The sequence below is a fragment of the Drosophila pseudoobscura genome, chromosome 2, assembly GCF_009870125.1.
Source record: "Drosophila pseudoobscura strain MV-25-SWS-2005 chromosome 2, UCI_Dpse_MV25, whole genome shotgun sequence".
Lineage (NCBI taxonomy): Eukaryota > Metazoa > Arthropoda > Insecta > Diptera > Drosophilidae > Drosophila > Drosophila pseudoobscura.
In genome coordinates this window covers 219,009-236,696 of record NC_046679.1, presented here as the reverse complement: position 1 = coordinate 236,696, position 17,688 = coordinate 219,009, and the positions used below count along the sequence as shown (strand labels likewise).

At 46.9% G+C, this 17,688-nt stretch overlaps 2 protein-coding genes across 7 annotated transcripts; both read left to right on the top strand.

The window, feature by feature from the left end:
* The first annotated feature begins 2,272 nt into the window (after window positions 1-2,272).
* Window positions 2,273-15,848, top strand: AdoR (Adenosine receptor). Of its 6 annotated transcripts, none has more exons than XM_033377106.1 (6): window positions 2,273-2,749; window positions 11,927-12,732; window positions 13,311-13,522; window positions 13,598-14,090; window positions 14,166-15,172; window positions 15,232-15,848. In XM_033377106.1, exons 2-6 carry the CDS (start codon window positions 12,261-12,263, stop codon window positions 15,340-15,342), a joined length of 2,295 nt encoding a protein of 764 aa, XP_033232997.1. In that variant the 5' UTR covers window positions 2,273-2,749; window positions 11,927-12,260; the 3' UTR covers window positions 15,343-15,848. The 6 variants fall into 6 exon arrangements, with proteins under 6 accessions (XP_033232997.1, XP_015038769.2, XP_015038768.2 ...); XM_015183283.2 differs by adding an exon at window positions 11,590-11,763 and having other exon boundaries at window positions 2,274-2,749; window positions 14,166-15,848; XM_015183280.2 differs by lacking the exon at window positions 2,273-2,749 and adding exons at window positions 11,069-11,384; window positions 11,590-11,763 and having other exon boundaries at window positions 14,166-15,848.
* Window positions 15,849-16,161: 313 nt separating this feature from the next.
* Window positions 16,162-17,602, top strand: Tpi (triose phosphate isomerase). Its single transcript, XM_001357658.4, has 3 exons — window positions 16,162-16,349; window positions 16,478-17,047; window positions 17,110-17,602. Exons 1-3 carry the CDS (start codon window positions 16,203-16,205, stop codon window positions 17,314-17,316), a joined length of 924 nt encoding a protein of 307 aa, XP_001357695.4. The 5' UTR covers window positions 16,162-16,202; the 3' UTR covers window positions 17,317-17,602.
* Window positions 17,603-17,688: the final 86 nt, after the last annotated feature.

Sequence of the window (17,688 nt, the reverse complement as noted above, 5' to 3'; positions counted from 1 at the left end):
TAGATGGCAGGGAATGGATATGTTATAGATATGCAATACAAACGAACATGACAAGCCTGTGGAATGGGGTGGGTTTGGGAACAGTTGCGGCCGCAGAGAGTAATTAAATACGCGAAATCGTTGAAGAGTGCAGCCAAGTGCAGATTGTGTCACGCCACGCCCATCGCTCAGTTCCCACAAGCTGCGACAATAACTAAACGGTATCCACCCCATTCACTCTTCTCTGCTCATTACATTCGCATTCCCATCTTCCCATTTCCCCCCGTAGGAAGGGGGGGAAGCTGCGATATCCGATTCCTATTGTTGGAGTCGAGTGGTCTACATGTGCCCGGAAACATCCACATAGTAAACGAAAAGCTAGTTCATTGCCAGTTTAGTGAGGGATAATATAATGTTTAAATATCCTATCTACAGACTATTGTTATTATACCCAATACTCATAATGAGTATAGGGGTATATTAGATTTGTGTTGTAAGTGGATGTGTGTAACGTCCAGAAGTCAGTGTTTCTGCCTAGTACTCGTAATGCTGCGATATTTGCCATGACTTTTATCTTTCTAACCATTAGAATAATAATTAATGTAGAGGTCTGTATTAATAACCAAAAAAACGGTAACCATGGCCCATGGGTCGGAAACTTTTCATATTTCTATCTATCTATTTTCCTCACAAGTCTAATAAATTCTATTCCGTCGCATTCATTTTGTTTGACGCACTTATTCATTCTTACTTATACAACTAAATGCTGATAACTGTCAAGCCAACACATCCTCGTATCCTCCCATGGGCTTGTGTTTTGAATGGAGCCATGCACATCAGATCCATAGTTTAAAGATCTTCAAGTTAAACTGCAAATCACGTATACGACATTTGAGCGGGAAATAGAGGGTTTTTTCGATTTTCCATTCTACATACTACATGTACATTCTACTGTCGTTTGAATGTCAATGTGTCTTATTCTTTTTACATATTCAAAATAAAATGGAAGGTTGGCAACGAAGCTTTTTGTGGTTTCATTAAAACTTTTTCCCAATGGTTGGCAATGTTGGCAATAGAGCGATGGAGTCTCGACTAAATTTTCAAAAATTAAAACAAATTAATTTATTATGAGAATTCCGGCCAACTTAGTGCGGTCATGTCTATGGACACGATTCTGACGAAATTTCCGTCCAGAACCAAAAATGGACGTGCAAATGACCATTCAATGTGCGGCACGTGTTTATGGTTTTAGTGATGACAGTTGCAGCAGTGTCTAGCTATCCCGAAAATCCGTTAAGACTGCTATACGCCGCACCGACTGCAACCAGCAAGCGGCAAAGCAATCACTGGGAGCCACTGTTTGAGGTTGTTTGCTCATTTAAAGCAGCGAGTGTTTACTTACCTATAATCAAACAGTGGATGTGGTGGCGGAGGTGGTGCCAGAGAGTGGCCGGCTCTGCAGGCGTATCACGTGCGCCAAATGTCAATAAAATGATATTTCCAGTATATGAAGGCATTAATAACATACAATACGATCGCTCACAGCAGAAACAGTAGCAACAACGACTGCCAATTAATATGCGGCCAACAATTTTTTGATGAACTGCTCACAAGCAGTGGGGTATGGGAAGGGGAGGGAGCGCTGACAGAGATGGCAGCTCATAAAGCAACAAAATCGCACAAATTGATTTTGGCCAAATGATAATTGTGGGGGCTGCGTGCCCTTGGACACGTTTACGCCAACATCCGCATTGATGTTGAGTCGAGTCCCTTCCATTTTTTTCTCCTTGTTTCCAATGTCACTCAAGTTGGTGCCTCCACCCAATCCGATCCGATCCGATTCGATCAGCTTTTCGGCTCCTGTCGCCGGGGCAACCAGTGGGTCATCAATTTCAATGAGTCGATTGATTGAAAGTGCCGTCAATTCTTGCGGCCACTCAAATTCATTAAGCAGGCAAAGAACCACAGAACTGAGAGTAAATATTTATATGCTTATGTTCACGTCTCAATTATGTGTCCCTGAGGGTGTAAGAAAGATTTACATCGGCCCAAAATAGAAAACGGAAATCTCACCACGAATGCGACTGCCATAAACCGTAAACCTCAACATATTTTATTTATTTCTCCCTTTTTTATGATTGTTTCCGCGTCGCCAATGACGCGAGCCTCAGTGGGTGGGCAGCCATAGTCCGAACTCACCTCACTCCCGCAAAATACACCACACACCCTTACTCACCGCCCGACATGCTTGTGGTGGAGGGTTGGCTACCCAGAGCCTCTGCATCCGAATCCATGCGAAACGCTCGCGCATTTTGCCGTCGAGCGTTGGCCAACGCGGAAGAATTTCGCATTTGAATTTTTCATTTGGAATTTAGGTTCGGATTTGAACACGAGTGCCATGAAATAATTAATAAGCAAATTCAGTGCGAATATCAATGAAATGCCAAACTAAAGCGCTTGGAAAAGTTTTCCATCCGAATTTTTATTGGCACCGTAGCCGACAAGTGTCAATTGAATTAGCGCCTTCGCGGACAAAAAAAAGAGAGATTATCAAGGCGCAACAGGTTATTGGTGGCTGTTGGTAGCGGTTGGTGCTATATGTGTTAGTGCTGTGCAATCAAGTCCCGATCCGGGTGCAGTCTTCCTATCGATAGGCAGTAGTAACTAACAAACCCATCAAAGGGACTCCTCCAAAAGTGCCAAAGAGCAAGGAGCATAAAAGTGATACACACAGAAAAAGTCGATCAGCGATCGATTCCCGTGTTTCCAGGTAACTAGTTTTTCTCTCGGCAATTTGCGGCAGGCGTCTTTATAGCACTCTTTATTGCCGAGCATTTGTCTAAATAATATAAATGTGCTCGCAGTGGAAAAGTATACAACATATGCTAAGCCCCTAAGGGCCAAATAAAAATCAATAAGATTCGTACATATTAGGCCCAACTCACAGGCCAAATAGGGTTTACGCTCTACCCCGAACCGAACTAAAAATTAACCCAAGAACCAATATCACGCGGACAGAGTATATCCCTCACCTGTTGCTTGCACCGCATTTCCGAGCAAGGGGTAGATATCGCCAATGGCTAATTGATAACTGTCATATCCGGGCATCGTTCATCCATCGCTCCTCCGCATGTCCTCCAAATCCCAGTGGCCGTGTCAGTGGCAGACCATTAAATCATCTCGAACAAACGAATTAGCGAAATGACTGCATCAATAAACAGAGTTCACCTGTTGCGCCATCCCGTCCCATACTAACCCAGCCTAGCCCCATGTCAAAGCCAACTGCAGTTCGCATTCGATTAAGACGAATCTCGCATCTTCTTTCCTGCCCGCCCGAATTATGGCAAATTTTCGGAATTGCTCTCGAACCGAAACTAGTCGAAACGAACCGAGCAAACCTAGTGAACATCAAAGCCCTCTATCTCGACAAACAGCCAGTGAGAAGCGGTCTATCTATGAGTATCTATCTATCTACATACACATAAAGTATCTGAAACTACTACTTCGGGTATCTAGCAGATGCACGCGGCGCTGGTATCCGCTATTCCCATGCCAGTCCGTACAGTGAGGGAAAAGGGGGCGTGTCGGGGGCCAGACACCGGGTTGGAAGACCGCCTTCTGTTGATTGCGCCTTTGTGTACAAATTAATTAAATTAAAAGTTTCCGGTTAGGCCTCCAAAAGCCTGTGCATTCGGTCAGTATTGCATTCAGTCAGTGAAAGACACAATGCACTTGCGGACGGGCCCGAGAATAATCAAAGATGACCGCGCCCTTACGTTGAACTTTCACTCAGGGGACAGTACGAGTCTGGGGCTATATTTCAGCCACTTTTCAAATTCCAAAGGCTTAACGTTGGGTTCTCACGTATGGCCTTCCTCTACAGAGAGCGAGTGTTCGCCCAGCCATAGAAGGATTTATTAGGTCTCCACCTTCCCTTCTGGTACGACCTGGCACTACCAGATACATTTAGTCATGTGTGTCTATCCATCCCAATTGCTTCAATAAATATTCCGTAAGCAAAAGCCCGGTCAACATCATCACCATCGACAACGACGTCAGCACATGTCAAAATTCAGGTCCGAAACCGAGTCGATGCCGAGAGCCGCTTTTCATTTGGCTAGAGTTGGCCAAAGTCAACACAAGACACATCTGATTCCGATTCGATTATCCAAATTTCAACTAAGTCACGAAGCAGTAAACAGCCTGGGATTTTAGCAAGTCCGCAGTGGCGGGGGCACAGGCAAACATAAGTGGGCCGCGGCCTAAAATTAGCATTCAATTAGAAGATAATTGCAATGATAATTTCGCCCGCAAGCTCCACCTAACAATGTGCCAAAAAGTTGGCTCGAAAGTGTCGCCGATTTACTCGACCACGCCCTTACGGTCTCACGGACCCTCATCCAACCCCCACTTTCAGAGCCCTGACCGAGTCTCCATTAGAGCGACTCGTGTCCTTGTATGAGTGTTCAGTTAATGTGCAGTCGACCTTCACGCCAACTAAAGACCAATTGTCAATATTTTGATAGCGATAGAGGGGGGGTTTAAGGTGTGGGGCATGATGAATATGCTGGCGACATATTGCAAATCCCAGTGGATGAACTCGACCGACTTGCGGGGCAGAATTTGGTAGTGAGGGATAGTGTAGCTCACCTAATGTTGACATCACTTAGCCATTTAATAGCGCTCTTTATGGGTATTTTTACAACCTGATGATAAAGACCCAAGTGCACTGAATAAAGGGAGCCACGCCGAAAGGACGTGTGCTTGAGTGAGCCAATTAAGCGCGGCTCTTTAGCCGCCAGTCTGGATTGTTGCTTTTGATGTGACTGTGGATGAAGGGTTGCTTTAATTCGCAAAAGCGGCGTCAATTGCCATCGTCATTATATCCGAAGTGTTCCCCAGCCACCTTGCTATGCAACTACATTTGTGCCGTCCAATACACAATACATATTCAAATTGCAATATATGCAATTACAATGAATTTATCAGAGGAAGAGCAAGAAACCAATTAACAACTTTTGGAGTATACCGCTTATGTCCTTTCATTCGTCAGAGCAAATAAACTTTCATATTGCAGTTGTCATTGCAGCTTCCAACCGAGGATTAGTTCCCTCAAATGATGCCACCACATGGGGCAGCACCCAACAGGGAGGGTCAGTGGCGCGGTGTTGGCACCTTGAGTGGATTACTTGGGCTGCTCTTCTTCTTTATCGCATGCAGCGCACACAAGTCAGCACAAGACCAGCCACCCTAAGCATCGTCTGGCCATGCCGAATATAAGAAATTATTATATCTGAAAATTTTACATAATACAAAAATAGAACAAAGCGTCGAGACATGATTCAGAGTCGGCCCCTCGCTGTTTGCTCGTGACGAAGTCGGTGGAGGACGGAAGGGAAAATAATATGGGGGCAAATCAATGTACTGTGCAAATCTTCGCAGCCATCAAGAGTCACCAGTGCTCGGAACAGCAGAAATTGGAAATCAGGGAATGCGATGCACATGTTCGTCGTGGTTGCTACTCGGGGTCCGACTCTATGTGCAGGTTCGGATTCGGGTTCAGTCAGCTGGTCAGTTATAACATTTGTCTGCGTGAATAATTAACAAGTGGGGGCGCTTGCCCTGAATTAATTATGCTCAAATTGCTGGGAAACATTTGGACGCCTCCACCGGCAGATATGGAAGTAAGCAAAACAGTCATCGGTATCGGGGCAACCGCTCAAAGTGATAATTCACCCTTTTGGCACCTCAAAGAATGGAATATTGTTTGTTGATGTATGTCATTAGTCCCTCGTATTCATAGAACATCTCTCGACCCATCTAATTGGTGACTCAACACTCAATTGGGTACCGGGTGGAACCAGCCCTCGACAATCCAGCTGAGGCACCAAAATTTGCTCTCTACATCCATCGATTGATATACAATCGACATGGCTGGGCGCCATGGCTTACCTGAGCTGGTGCACGTCGACACGCGACAATCCTGTTCCTATCCAATTCACTTTAACGTCATGGCCCAAAAATGTGCGAATACGAATTGGATTTTAATAATTTTTATAACTGCGCATCCCAGAATATCGACGGGTGCTACTGCTGGCTGTGCTACTGCCATTTTGGGTCCGGTATTATAAATATCAGTTGAACAATTCTATGGCTGACAAAGATCGTTTAAATGCAAATCCGCCAATCATTAAAACGATTTGAATGGCATTCGCACAGTGAAGGAAAAGGAACGAAATAGTGGGTGGGGGCTCAGCACGCTGCCTGCATTAATGTATGTGCAACTTTGTTGCGCTACCAACCCCGGCTGTGACTATGCGAGTCACATCCGCCGGAAATGGGAAACTTCAGTCCAAAGCGGCTAAGACCAGGCAAAGACAACTTCCAGTGCTGCCGCTGTATCTGCCAAGTTATTAAGTTTCAACAAAGTGCGCCACTTGTTGCCCTGCTTTTTGTTTTAACTACGGCACCAGCACATAAGCAAAAGGATAATGGATGGCCCTCAATGGTCACGTCCACAAGGGCTATAATGAACATCTCCACACATCATTAACCGACTATTGCCGGCCTATGGCTCCATCCCCAACTCCCGGCTCCAGTTACAGGCAATTGATGGTGGGTAGAGAAACTGAAGGTCTGCTTTTGGGCATCATAATTAAATTTAACTGCCAGCAACGATGGAAACAACTTCCTAGTACTGAAACTTCGGCTTAACTTGCAAAGACCTTTCCAGTCGACCAACAAGTGGATGAAGGAGTGAAGTTGTGTTTAAACATCGTTCAAAGAGATTCTTTCAGAGCTGACCCTCGCTAGGTTAATGCGCCATAAACAGTGAAAACCTTCTTCACACTCTCTCACCCAGACATTCCTTATACTCTCCTGTTTGTCCTCTCACGACATTCCCAATGCAGAGCTGACAGGACATAAGCTCTCCAGTCGCACAGGGACTCATGTATTGGGCTCCTCGTAGCTGATGCGCAAAACTTTCGAAATAGGGTGGGGACAGGGACCTGGAGGGAAAAGGACGACAGGCCGGGGCCAGGAGCAGCAAGGCGGCAACTGTAACGAGCTGCGTGTCATTGCGCCAAAATCAACAGAAATGCAAACGATGTGTGCTGCCCTCCGTCGACGGAGATGTGGATGCTGCTCCCATTCCAGGTGATGGCGGATGGGTGAGTGTTGACAATGAAATACCAATCTGCCAAACTGCCAAACCATTGGACACATAGGGAATGTCCAGGATGAGGCTGTTGTAGAACAAGCAAACATCAATAGAATCTTTATAGGATCTATAAATATATGCGCTCTTCCTCTCCTGAGCCGTTTTTCGCCCGATTTCTGTGTCAACCCCTTTAAAGAAAACTCAGGCAGATGCTTATGCAAAGCCTTGACTTCATCGCCTGCCATTTGTCCTTGGCAGCGGACGTCTTATGCCGCCTTAAAACATTGGGCTCTAGGAGGGCTGGGAGGAGTCTGATGGATTTGGCCTCTGACTCTTTTTGACTCTTCATGCGTAAGGCGAATTCAATCACAGGACCTCCTAATGGCAGTAAAGAAAACAAGAATCAGCATCAAGGGAGAGGAGGCTGGGAAGTCTCGCTCCTTTATGGTTTCCACTGAATAGAAAATGAAATTAAGATGGCAGCTGGCATGGAGCAAGCGCTGCATCTGGGGAATTGGACCATGCAGGAATTGAGTCCCGAAATATTGTTCATACGCACCCTTGTAAGGTCAGCAGCAAGAAATGAAAGCAATAACGCCCTATATTGTCCAATTGTGGTACTGTCTGTCTTCCTGCTTGATTGATTTGACTGTCTGCTCGCTGTTCAACCACCCTCCGATAGGGTATTGGGTACCACATATGAATGTGAATCAATGGGGAAGCAGCGTCGAACCCGAAAGAGCATTGCTAGCAACGTTTTGTGCGTACGGAAATAGCAGGTCCGAAGATAACAAACTCATAACATTTAATTACGTACAATTTACTCATATGTTAACACCACTGGCCGGCCAAAATAGTGGAGAGAAGATAGCAGGTTGAAAGGCTGATCTCGTATTTGGCAGGACAAAAGGTGAGAAGGCGAAGGGAATAGGCCCACCCTATCGCTATCACTATCACCCGTACTGTGACTGTTACTGTCACCCCGTCACCCTGTCACTGGGCAATGCGGTAGCCGCCGGACTTTACTCGTGTCTCTGTCATATAACTCTTAGGCCGATTGCTGACTGCCGATTGCCGAATTGAGAGCCATCCTTCCCACTTCCATGGCATAACTTAGCATTGTACATTGTATTGCTGGTGAGGTATTATTCACCCGGGACTTTTGCTGGGCGTATTTATCTACTGGCAGCAGGGACATAGCCAGACCCGGGGTTGACTTATCTATCAACATGCCAGCGCGTTGACATGGGAAGCTCGTCACATGTGCCCCGGAGACTATAGGGGTTTCCATAGAGCTGAGTCCGGAACTGGGCGAGTATTCATTCCTGCCAAGGGGATTCCGAGTACCCTGTAGGACTGGGCTAGTATGAATGTCCACTTCCCCTATTGAGTTGCAGTCCCTCGCACGTGACGGTAACATGCAATGCAAACGCAACTAGCAATTGCAGACCTGAATTGGGGATGTAATGCATCGGAATCCGATATTAGCAATGACAATTTGGAGATAACCACTCTGTGACGTGGGAAGATTTTAGCTATTTATGGTGCTGGTGGATTTAATACTACCCAACGTAGTTTCATTCATTGCCTACCAATATCTGCCCACAATCAAAATAGGCTCTTGAAATAGATATAGGGTAAAGTGGGTTACAAGGGTACAATAGAGTAAATTGAATGAACTATTTCAATTATAGAAGAAAAACCTTTATAATTAATTTGCCAGTTTAGCAAAGCAGGAAGAATTGGCGCATCATGTCCTCAGGCTGCTTGCGCGCTGTGTGCGGTTTCGCTGCAGTTCTCTCGTGGCTTTAATTAAACGTGTGAAGTGACGACGATGACCACGCACAAAAAACGCAACGAAGACAAATGGTCCAAAGGAAAATGGAAAATAAACTTAAAACGCACTTTCTTTTGACGCATAAGGAGAGATACATTTATAATAGATAATGTTAATAATTAAGATAATGTCGTGTAGTAGAAAAGCGTTTTATCTGCTGACAAGCAACGTGGAGAGGGAAGAGGTCCCGGACTTGGTGTGTCGATGCAACGAGCTGGAAACACTTTTTGGGTGATTCTCTTGCAGCAAGACCAAGAAAAGAGAACCAATTTGATGGCGACAGGGTAATAAACAGAAACTGATTTTGACAGTTTTTGCACTTGCAGCTAAAAGATTCGAGGGGCGATTAGGCACAGCGAGGCCTTGGATTTCGTGGCTCCACCTCCAACCCTGGCATGCGCCTGACAAATGCGCAAAGTTTAAACAGTTGCAGGAGGCCCTAGATATGGAGCGTATGAGTAATGGCTGAAAGGAGCCATGCTGCCTTGAGCATGAGTACTGCGTCTTCTTGGCCACTGTAAGCCAATTTGGATTCCGCTAACCAGTCACGTACTAAGCACTAACAAGGCATTCCATAACCCATGGCCCAGGCAGTGATTCAAATTATGGCCATGTCAAAGCTCTGGCTTGTGATTCTGCTCGTCATTCACAGCGCCTCATAAGGCACACCTAATGAATTCAAACAATTTATATAGGTTGGAGGTGTCGAGTGCAGTGAACTGGGCCGCTCTTAGGCGGCGACACTTTGAGCGCTCCGTCACACAGCCCACGGCCACGGCGATCGCTAATTGTGCTTGCCAAATTAATTAAATCAGCACCCTGTCGCAATTGCAGTACCATTTGTTGATTGAGTTTTTAACAGAAATGGAAATAGAAATGGAATGGAATGCAAATGCCGCCTGTGGCCTTTTGTCTGTTGCTGGATAGCTCCTGGTGCTCCTGGGGTCGTGCTGTCCTCCTGCTCCTGCTCGATTGAATTAATTAGGCAAAAGGCAATTAAGCGAATCGACTTGCTCCAAATGTCGACCCAGCTTAACACGCAAGCGAGCTCGGTCCACGGGGAGTTTCGTTGAGACAGAGCAGGAGGATAACAGCTTTGTGAAAAAGCAACATAAATTCCATTGCCAATAAGTTGGGCAATAAGTGAGTGTCTTCCATAAGGGCTGGCTGAAGAACACCGATAATTTGACAAGCCTTTCTACGAGGAAAGTCTCAGGTCAGAGCGGGCTAGTGTCTGGCCCTAAGTGCTCAGGCTTGATGAAGTGCCTACCCCACACTCTATGCTCTTCATTTTCCACTTGCTGCTTTTCACTTAGCGGCAACTGCCACGACTAAGTTGATGAATCGTAAGACCGCAAGGAGCAAAGCGAGCAGGTCGAAGGTGGGCCAATTAAATGGAAAACGTTTCCATGTACCGCAAATTGTTGTCATAGCTTGATGGATGCACTTTCACAGCCAAAACCCTCGACCAAATGATTGAGCAGTCAGCTCTTTTAAACTCAACTGCTCTTCCCCCAATGTAATTTTATCTTGCTTTTGTTCCTAGTAACTATAAAATAAGACCAATTCACACGCTTTTTGATCGATTTCCATGACTTCCCGCTGTAGAACAAATCCCAGTCCATGCTATTATCACCCCCCGCTGCTCCCTGGCTCTCTCCCGCTCGGGCTGCGCCTAACAGGCGAGATATCCTTGCGGATATACACGCTTGGATGCTCGGTTATTTATGGGGTGTCAATGACTGTGTGTGCCTTCTGGCCCAAGTTGCGTCCTCGCCACTCCCATCTCCGCTTCAGTTCGATTGTCTAGCAATTGATTTTGTTGCTGTCCGGGACTGGGCCCCAATGTTTACTTTTACGGCTTTGTATTTGCTGCATACAAAGGAGATATCGAAAAAATACTCCGCATACGCGTAGGTAGGGTAGTCTCTAATATGAAGATGAGTACATACATATGTATTTATGTGCAATATATACACTATTTTCTATCCCTAGAAGAACTGCGTAAATTTGAAACCTTGAGTGTTTTCAACATAAACCTGATTATTGATTGCCTTGAAAAACACAAAAGGCTGGAGTGAGTCAGAATTATGTTTTCAAGAGTATCTCACAGTCGGTGCATTGAAAATGGGATTTGATGCCATGTTTTCTAGTCACTCGCCGCTCGTCGTTATCGATATCGAGTTCCATTTAACGTATTTTTGGCAAATATTTATCAATTTATTACATTAAAAAATAACCACAATTAATTTTTCCCTTTCATGAGTATGAGTAACAAACGTCCCGAACAATGATTAAGTTTTTTCTCTCTTTGTACCCGGTACTCGGAGAATATAAAACCATGATAGAGTAGGCAAGCTTCTAAGGGATCCAGAGTCTAGTGGATTGACGTGAGGGTGATCGAAGGTAAGAAGGTAGCGAAATAGAAGTACACGTCCGTTTAAGTTTTTTTCCACATAATTAAAATAAACGGCAGAAAAATTAATTAAATAATGCGTTGAAATATGCATATGTGTATATGCATGTTTGTACATACATATATGTATGCATAAAATAGCTAGAGCTTTTGAGAGACTAACTTATTACTTTCTTATCACGCACTCACACACAGACACATACACACAGTAGAAATTCTCCTCTAGACGCTTTTGTGATAGACGCTGTGATAAGAGTGCTGCGGCGAGGCTTAAAGCTCGGCTTGGAAAGTGAACTAAGTAGCTGTTAAGTATATATTCGAGTATATAGGATAGATTTCCTATTACTCATCCCCACACTAGCTAAAGAGGTGCGTAAACTTTGCAATGTAATCCATGAGTATGTAATCAACTAGTTCTGATTTGAATTCTGATTGAAAAATTTCTGGCACATTCGCCGTAATAGGATAAGTTTATAATGATTGAAATAACAATAAATTACAAAAACTGCGTTTCATATCTTTATTTTTCCAGCTAATACACTTCCACACTCCCCTGTGACAGCTACAACAAGCAACAAAGCAGATACAGAAAAGGAAACAAAATTAATAGAAAACATCGAGTAGCACTGAGGACGAGGCAGCCGCAAACGGGACACCGCAGCTGAGTAGAAGCAGAGCGTGGACATGGCGTATACGCAATGCGCAGCATGTGTTATTGCTCTCGCTGCTCCAGCCATGACCATCTCGAGTCAATTACGAATTTTAAAATTTAATTGAAATTTACACGGTCCGTTACCTCCCACACGGTCAATTAGCCAACACTCCCTCCTATCGGCCTTCAAGGCTCGGACACAGAGCTTGAGAAAATGTCGGAGTTCCGATACCTATCGATCACGGATCTGTCCTTTAATCTGCCAATAGCTCCGCTCCATGCCGCCGCTAAGACAGAGGAGCCGGGTCTATCAGACAACCCCACCACCGAGCTAAACATTCCCTACACCGTCTTCGAGATCCTTGTGGCCATCGTGAGCATCATCGGCAATGTGCTGGTCATAATTGTGTTTCGCCGTGAACGGAAGCTGCGCCGCAGGACTAACTACTACATCGTCTCCCTGGCCATGGCCGACTTCCTGGTGGGCAGTCTGGGCGTGCCGTTTGCCATCCTAGCCTCCATAGGACTGCCACACAACCTGCACGCCTGCCTCTTCACCGTCTCCCTGCTCGTGGTGCTCTGCACCATTTCCATATTCTGCCTGGTGGCCGTCTCCGTGGATCGCTACTGGGCCATCCTCTATCCGATGGCATATTCGCGCAACGTGCGCACCCGGACGGCGATTTGTAAGTTCAAGGAAGAGGGCGATATTCTATCTGTTCTGTCCCCATTGTTGAAAGTAAAAGACTGCATCCCTGATGGGCCTTTGTTGCCTCGCTACTAATGATTTTGTCTGACTTTTCCTCTTACATTGTTCAGCCTGCCTGCTGTCGATGTTTGAGTTGCGGCTTGGCTAAGACAAAGGCATGCTCATCCGGCCAACGATTAGAGTGCAGCAGATAGTACACAACTCTTTAACTGGTATTCCAAAGCCACGAAAGCCAATGTAGTGCTCTCCGGATATAGATGTTGATGCCGTTGCAATATCCCAATGGTAAATGCTTTCGCATTTACTTGCATTGGGGACCACACTCCGCCCGATGATGTTATGCTCTAATGTGTCCGCAACACTCAGCGACCGTCCTAGTTTTACTAGGGGAAACGGCATGTGCGTCATTTTCCCAGTTCAGACGAGTTTAGTTGGCTCTCTTTGTCAATTCCTATTGGCCAGTATCCCACGGCCACTGTGACGTTGGAGGAGCTCCCTTGGCGGGCTTCGGTTTGTAACCCTTTGCTTATCATTCGCCCCTGCTGTCTGTTGCAGTCATCATCTCAATGTGCTGGGTGGCCGGCACGATTGTGGGCTTCCTGCCGCTCTTCGGCTGGCATGCGGATGTGGCCCATAACCAGGAGTGCCTATTTGTGGAGGTGATGGACTACGACTACCTGGTCTTCCTGTATTTTGCCACAATCATCACACCGGCGCTGCTCATGCTGGCCTTCTACACGCACATCTATCGCGTCATCATCAAACAAGTGAGTTCAACACCTGCCCACGCTGGTTGGCTGGATCCGAATTGGTCATGCTATATCATACTGCTCTCCACGTAGGTGCGCCAGATCGTGACTATGAATCCCGCCTCGGACCTAAGCCGGCGCTCCTCTACAGCTCCCATGCAGGTAATGCCTGGAAGGGGCGGTCATGCCGGCACAATGCTAAGGGTACTGGGAGCAGCCCGCAAGCGGGACGTAAAAGCCACGCAGAATCTTTCCATTATTGTGCTATTCTTTATGATCTGCTGGATACCACTGTACACGATCAACTGCATCAAGGCCTTCTGCCCTGACTGTTATGTCCACCCCAAGCTGACGCTCTTTTGCATCATTCTCTCACACTTGAATTCGGCCGTAAACCCTGTGCTCTACGCCTATCACCTCAAGGACTTTCGAGCAGCACTCAAGAACCTGCTGCTCAAGATGATGGGCGTGGACATCGACCAGCAGGCGGAAGCCACCCACAGATTTTCCTTGGCCAGCCAGCACCGCCTCCAGTCGATGGACTCAAACATGCGCTCTACGCAGCCGCGCCTCTATGTGGGTGAGTGTGAGTGCGCGTCGTCTCCCGGCCAAATCGGCCACTTAGTCCAAAGATCCAGCTAATGACTCATTTTCCCTGCAGACTCACCAATCTGGCTGCGGCAGCAGCAGGAGGCCCTCAAGAACTCCCAGCTGCTTCCCAAGTGCGGCGTAGTCTCACCATGCTTCAACAACATCAACCAGACGGTAGCCGCCGTCGCCTCCGTTACTACGGATATGGAGCGCGAGATGTGGAACATAATGGAGGCCTCCAGCGGAGCAGAGCTGGGCGAGATAAGCTACGAGTTCCCGATCCCTGCGGGACTGAGTCCCAAGCGGGACAGCGATCACGACAGCAGTATCTCTATCCCCCCGCGTACTTCACCTGATAAGCCTGCCAGTCTTCAGCCCGCTACACATGGGATGCATCAGCGCTGTGACAGCGTCTACTCATATGACAACCACAACTACTCCTCCAGCCAGGATGAAGATGACAAAGGCCTGGTCGATGAGGACGGTGACGACATAGATTTCGAGGATGTCTTTGATCCAGGTACTCCCAACCAGACTGGCGTGGATCCCGCTGAGCTTCGCCGATCACTGGCCATCGTCATGCGCGAGAAACTCCGATCCGACGATACGGACTACCAGAATCAGCCCAGCAATATACACGAGCTGCCCTACGACCCGGACCTAGCCCTTCAGCAGGAGGGGGCCAAGGGCAGACCATGCTCCACCCAGACCTCGCCCACCAATGGCCCGCTTCCACCTCTGCTTCGGGCAAAACTCTTTGCCGGAAATTCCAACAGCCTCCCCGGGACGTCGCACAAGGAAGCCAACACCCCCACCCCCGGCGTCTACGTAATAGATAGCGAAGCTAGCCCGGGCTCAACAGGCCACAAGCCAAAGTACCGGAAGGGAACCGCCCTGACCAGGAACTCTCTCAAGAAAAGCCGCTCCTGTACCTGCAGCAACAACCCCAAAGGGCGTTCACAGGGCGATGGAAATGGAGAGGTAGCCCTTTCGCTCAACAACAACAATAATCTCAGCGATCCGCAAGAGTCGCCTTTAAACCACCACCAGGAGAGCTTCTTCAGCCCTCTGAGATCCGTAAGCAGCCTTATGCACCATTCCAACCTGTTTCACCTCTTCCAACCACATGCCACAAGAACCACCTCAACTTCGACGAACTCACCGGGACCGTCAACGCCCACACCTGCACATCTCCTGGCCCGCGACGAGGCAGCCTCAGCCTCCTCACCATCCCTGGCCACTGCTAGTGCGGAGAGCTGACCAGTGGACGAGGGCAATGGCTCCAACCGGAGCAGTCCCTAGACAAATACTCGCAAGTCTAAGCTTCTATTTTAAGTACTTGATGGTTCTCATTAGTTCCCTTCCGCATTAAGAAGACCTTAGCGGAATTAGACTTTCGAGTTCAGTCGGATCCATCGATAGCGACGGTTGAGTTGTTAGGAAGTTATGCGCATTTATTTTGAGTACGAATTAATGCATGGACTAGCTAATTCTGTAAATAATCTTTAATGTTGTTGTAGTATAAAGTATTTATGTGCAAAGTCGATGATATAAATTTGTGCAATTTTACTGTTAGCCCCTGTTTGTATATGTGTACCGTGTATAGTATATGGTGTATCAACATATGTATGTATATATGTTTGTGTACACCTGGACGTCTGTGAAAACTATGTTATGAAAGCTATTCGAAATGAATTTCACCGTTGAAGTTAAATCAATCCTATACACAAAATAAAAAAAGCTTAAAACAGAATTTCAATAGATTTTGTTAGTATCGAACAAAATCGATATTAAAATTCATAGACCTCCTAGAAAGAGTATATTTATTTCATGTACAAAAGCTTAAGCAACAGCTGTTCTGCTGTTTCGAAAGCTTTGGGCCTCGTTTCGGGTCTTGGCTGAAGCTACAAATAAGCAAGTCTATCGATAACTCCAGGTTTGAATTTTTCAAGCAAGCTGTTCCCAAGTGTACATTTATTAAACTAATCAACTGCGTCTACGTTAACTTTATTTGCGAGACAAAATGATTCAAATTGTACGCGCGACCCGTGGAAGAGGAAGAAGCGTCTGGCACACGCATCAGAGTGGCCCGCTGTCCCGCGCAATCATGGACAACAACCCGAGCGCTGACATATCGGTGGACTTGCGCCTGAGCGTTTCATCGAAAGCTCACAAGCCAACAGCTGTTTTCCCAAAGCTTTCAAAGCGCCCGTCGGAAGGTCAGAAGAAGGTTAGCAAACTTCTTAGCGAAATTGTAAGTAAAAGAAAAAGTTGACGGCGAATTTCTAATCATTTCATTTCTTTCAACACTGCCCGTATCGAAATTACCGTTTTCAACATCTAACTAACTTACTCTTGCATTCTTGCGGACCCGGCCTGAAGCTCTACGCAAACTTCAGCACAAACAGCAAAATGAGCGCCCGAAAATTCTGCGTGGGAGGCAACTGGAAGATGAACGGCGACCAGAAGTCCATTGCGGAGATCTGCAAGACTCTTAGCGGTGCCGCTTTGGACCCTAACACTGAGGTGGTCATCGGCTGCCCGGCCATCTACCTGATGTACGCCCGCAACCTGCTACCCTGTACCGTGGGCGTGGCGGGCCAAAACGCATACAAGGTGGCCAAAGGAGCCTTCACGGGGGAGATCTCTCCATCCATGCTCAAGGATATCGGGGCGGACTGGGTCATCCTGGGCCACTCTGAGCGTCGCGCCATCTTCAACGAGTCCGACGAGCTGATCGCCGAAAAAGCAGAGCATGCTCTGGCCGAAGGTCTAAAGGTAATCGCCTGCATCGGTGAGACACTGGATGAGCGCGAGGCTGGTAAGACCAACGAAGTCGTCGCCCGTCAGATGTGCGCCTATGCCAAGAAGGTGCGCGACTGGACCAACGTGGTTGTCGCCTACGAGCCTGTGTGGGCCATCGGCACTGGCAAGACTGCTACCCCCGAACAGGTGAGTAATGACGGAACGCTGAACCCATTCTGCTTTCTCAACCACAAAACTTTTAACTTCAGGCTCAGGAGGTGCACGCCTTCCTGCGCCAGTGGCTGACCGACAACATATCCAAGGAGGTTTCCGCCGCGTTGCGCATCCAGTACGGTGGCTCTGTGACCGCAGCCAACGCCAAGGAGCTGGCGAAGAAGCCAGACATCGACGGCTTCCTAGTCGGCGGTGCTTCCCTGAAGCCCGAATTTGTTGACATCATCAACGCCAGACAATAAGACGCATCCTACCAATCCAATGCAGCAAAGAAACTGCCCAAAGGGAGCGGAGCGGGGAACCCAAAACCCTCCCACTTGCATTATGCATTACGCACCTTATCTTGTTTGTTGTCATTACCGGAAGTCCGGCAGATAGTGTCGGAAAGTAGACATGGAATATAGTCGAAAATTCTCAGTTCCCTTGCGAGTAAACCTATACACTGTTGTTCATCGTATATCAAATGTTAAATTATTTGAGCTATAATTATATTTACGCTACTCACACACACGCCCATTTTCCAAACAACTCTTGACTATGCATGTTATTAATGGAATATAAAATAGCTGGGGTCTTGCTGGTCCAACGAAAGGTGCACCATGAACGCGATAACT

Excerpts from the sequence above, each read along its gene's own strand:
- AdoR (XM_015183279.2), top strand. The coding sequence starts at position 12,261 with ATGTCGGAGTTCCGATACCTATCGATCACGGATCTGTCCTTTAATCTG. Across the intron at positions 12,733-13,310 it reads GCGCACCCGGACGGCGATTT|TCATCATCTCAATGTGCTGG; the intron begins GTAAGTTCAAGG and ends TGTCTGTTGCAG. Across the intron at positions 14,091-14,165 it reads GCGCCTCTATGTGGGTGAGT|ACTCACCAATCTGGCTGCGG; the intron begins GTGAGTGCGCGT and ends TTTTCCCTGCAG.
- Tpi (XM_001357658.4), top strand. The coding sequence starts at position 16,203 with ATGGACAACAACCCGAGCGCTGACATATCGGTGGACTTGCGCCTGAGC. Across the intron at positions 16,350-16,477 it reads GCAAACTTCTTAGCGAAATT|CTCTACGCAAACTTCAGCAC; the intron begins GTAAGTAAAAGA and ends CCCGGCCTGAAG. Across the intron at positions 17,048-17,109 it reads AGACTGCTACCCCCGAACAG|GCTCAGGAGGTGCACGCCTT; the intron begins GTGAGTAATGAC and ends TTTTAACTTCAG.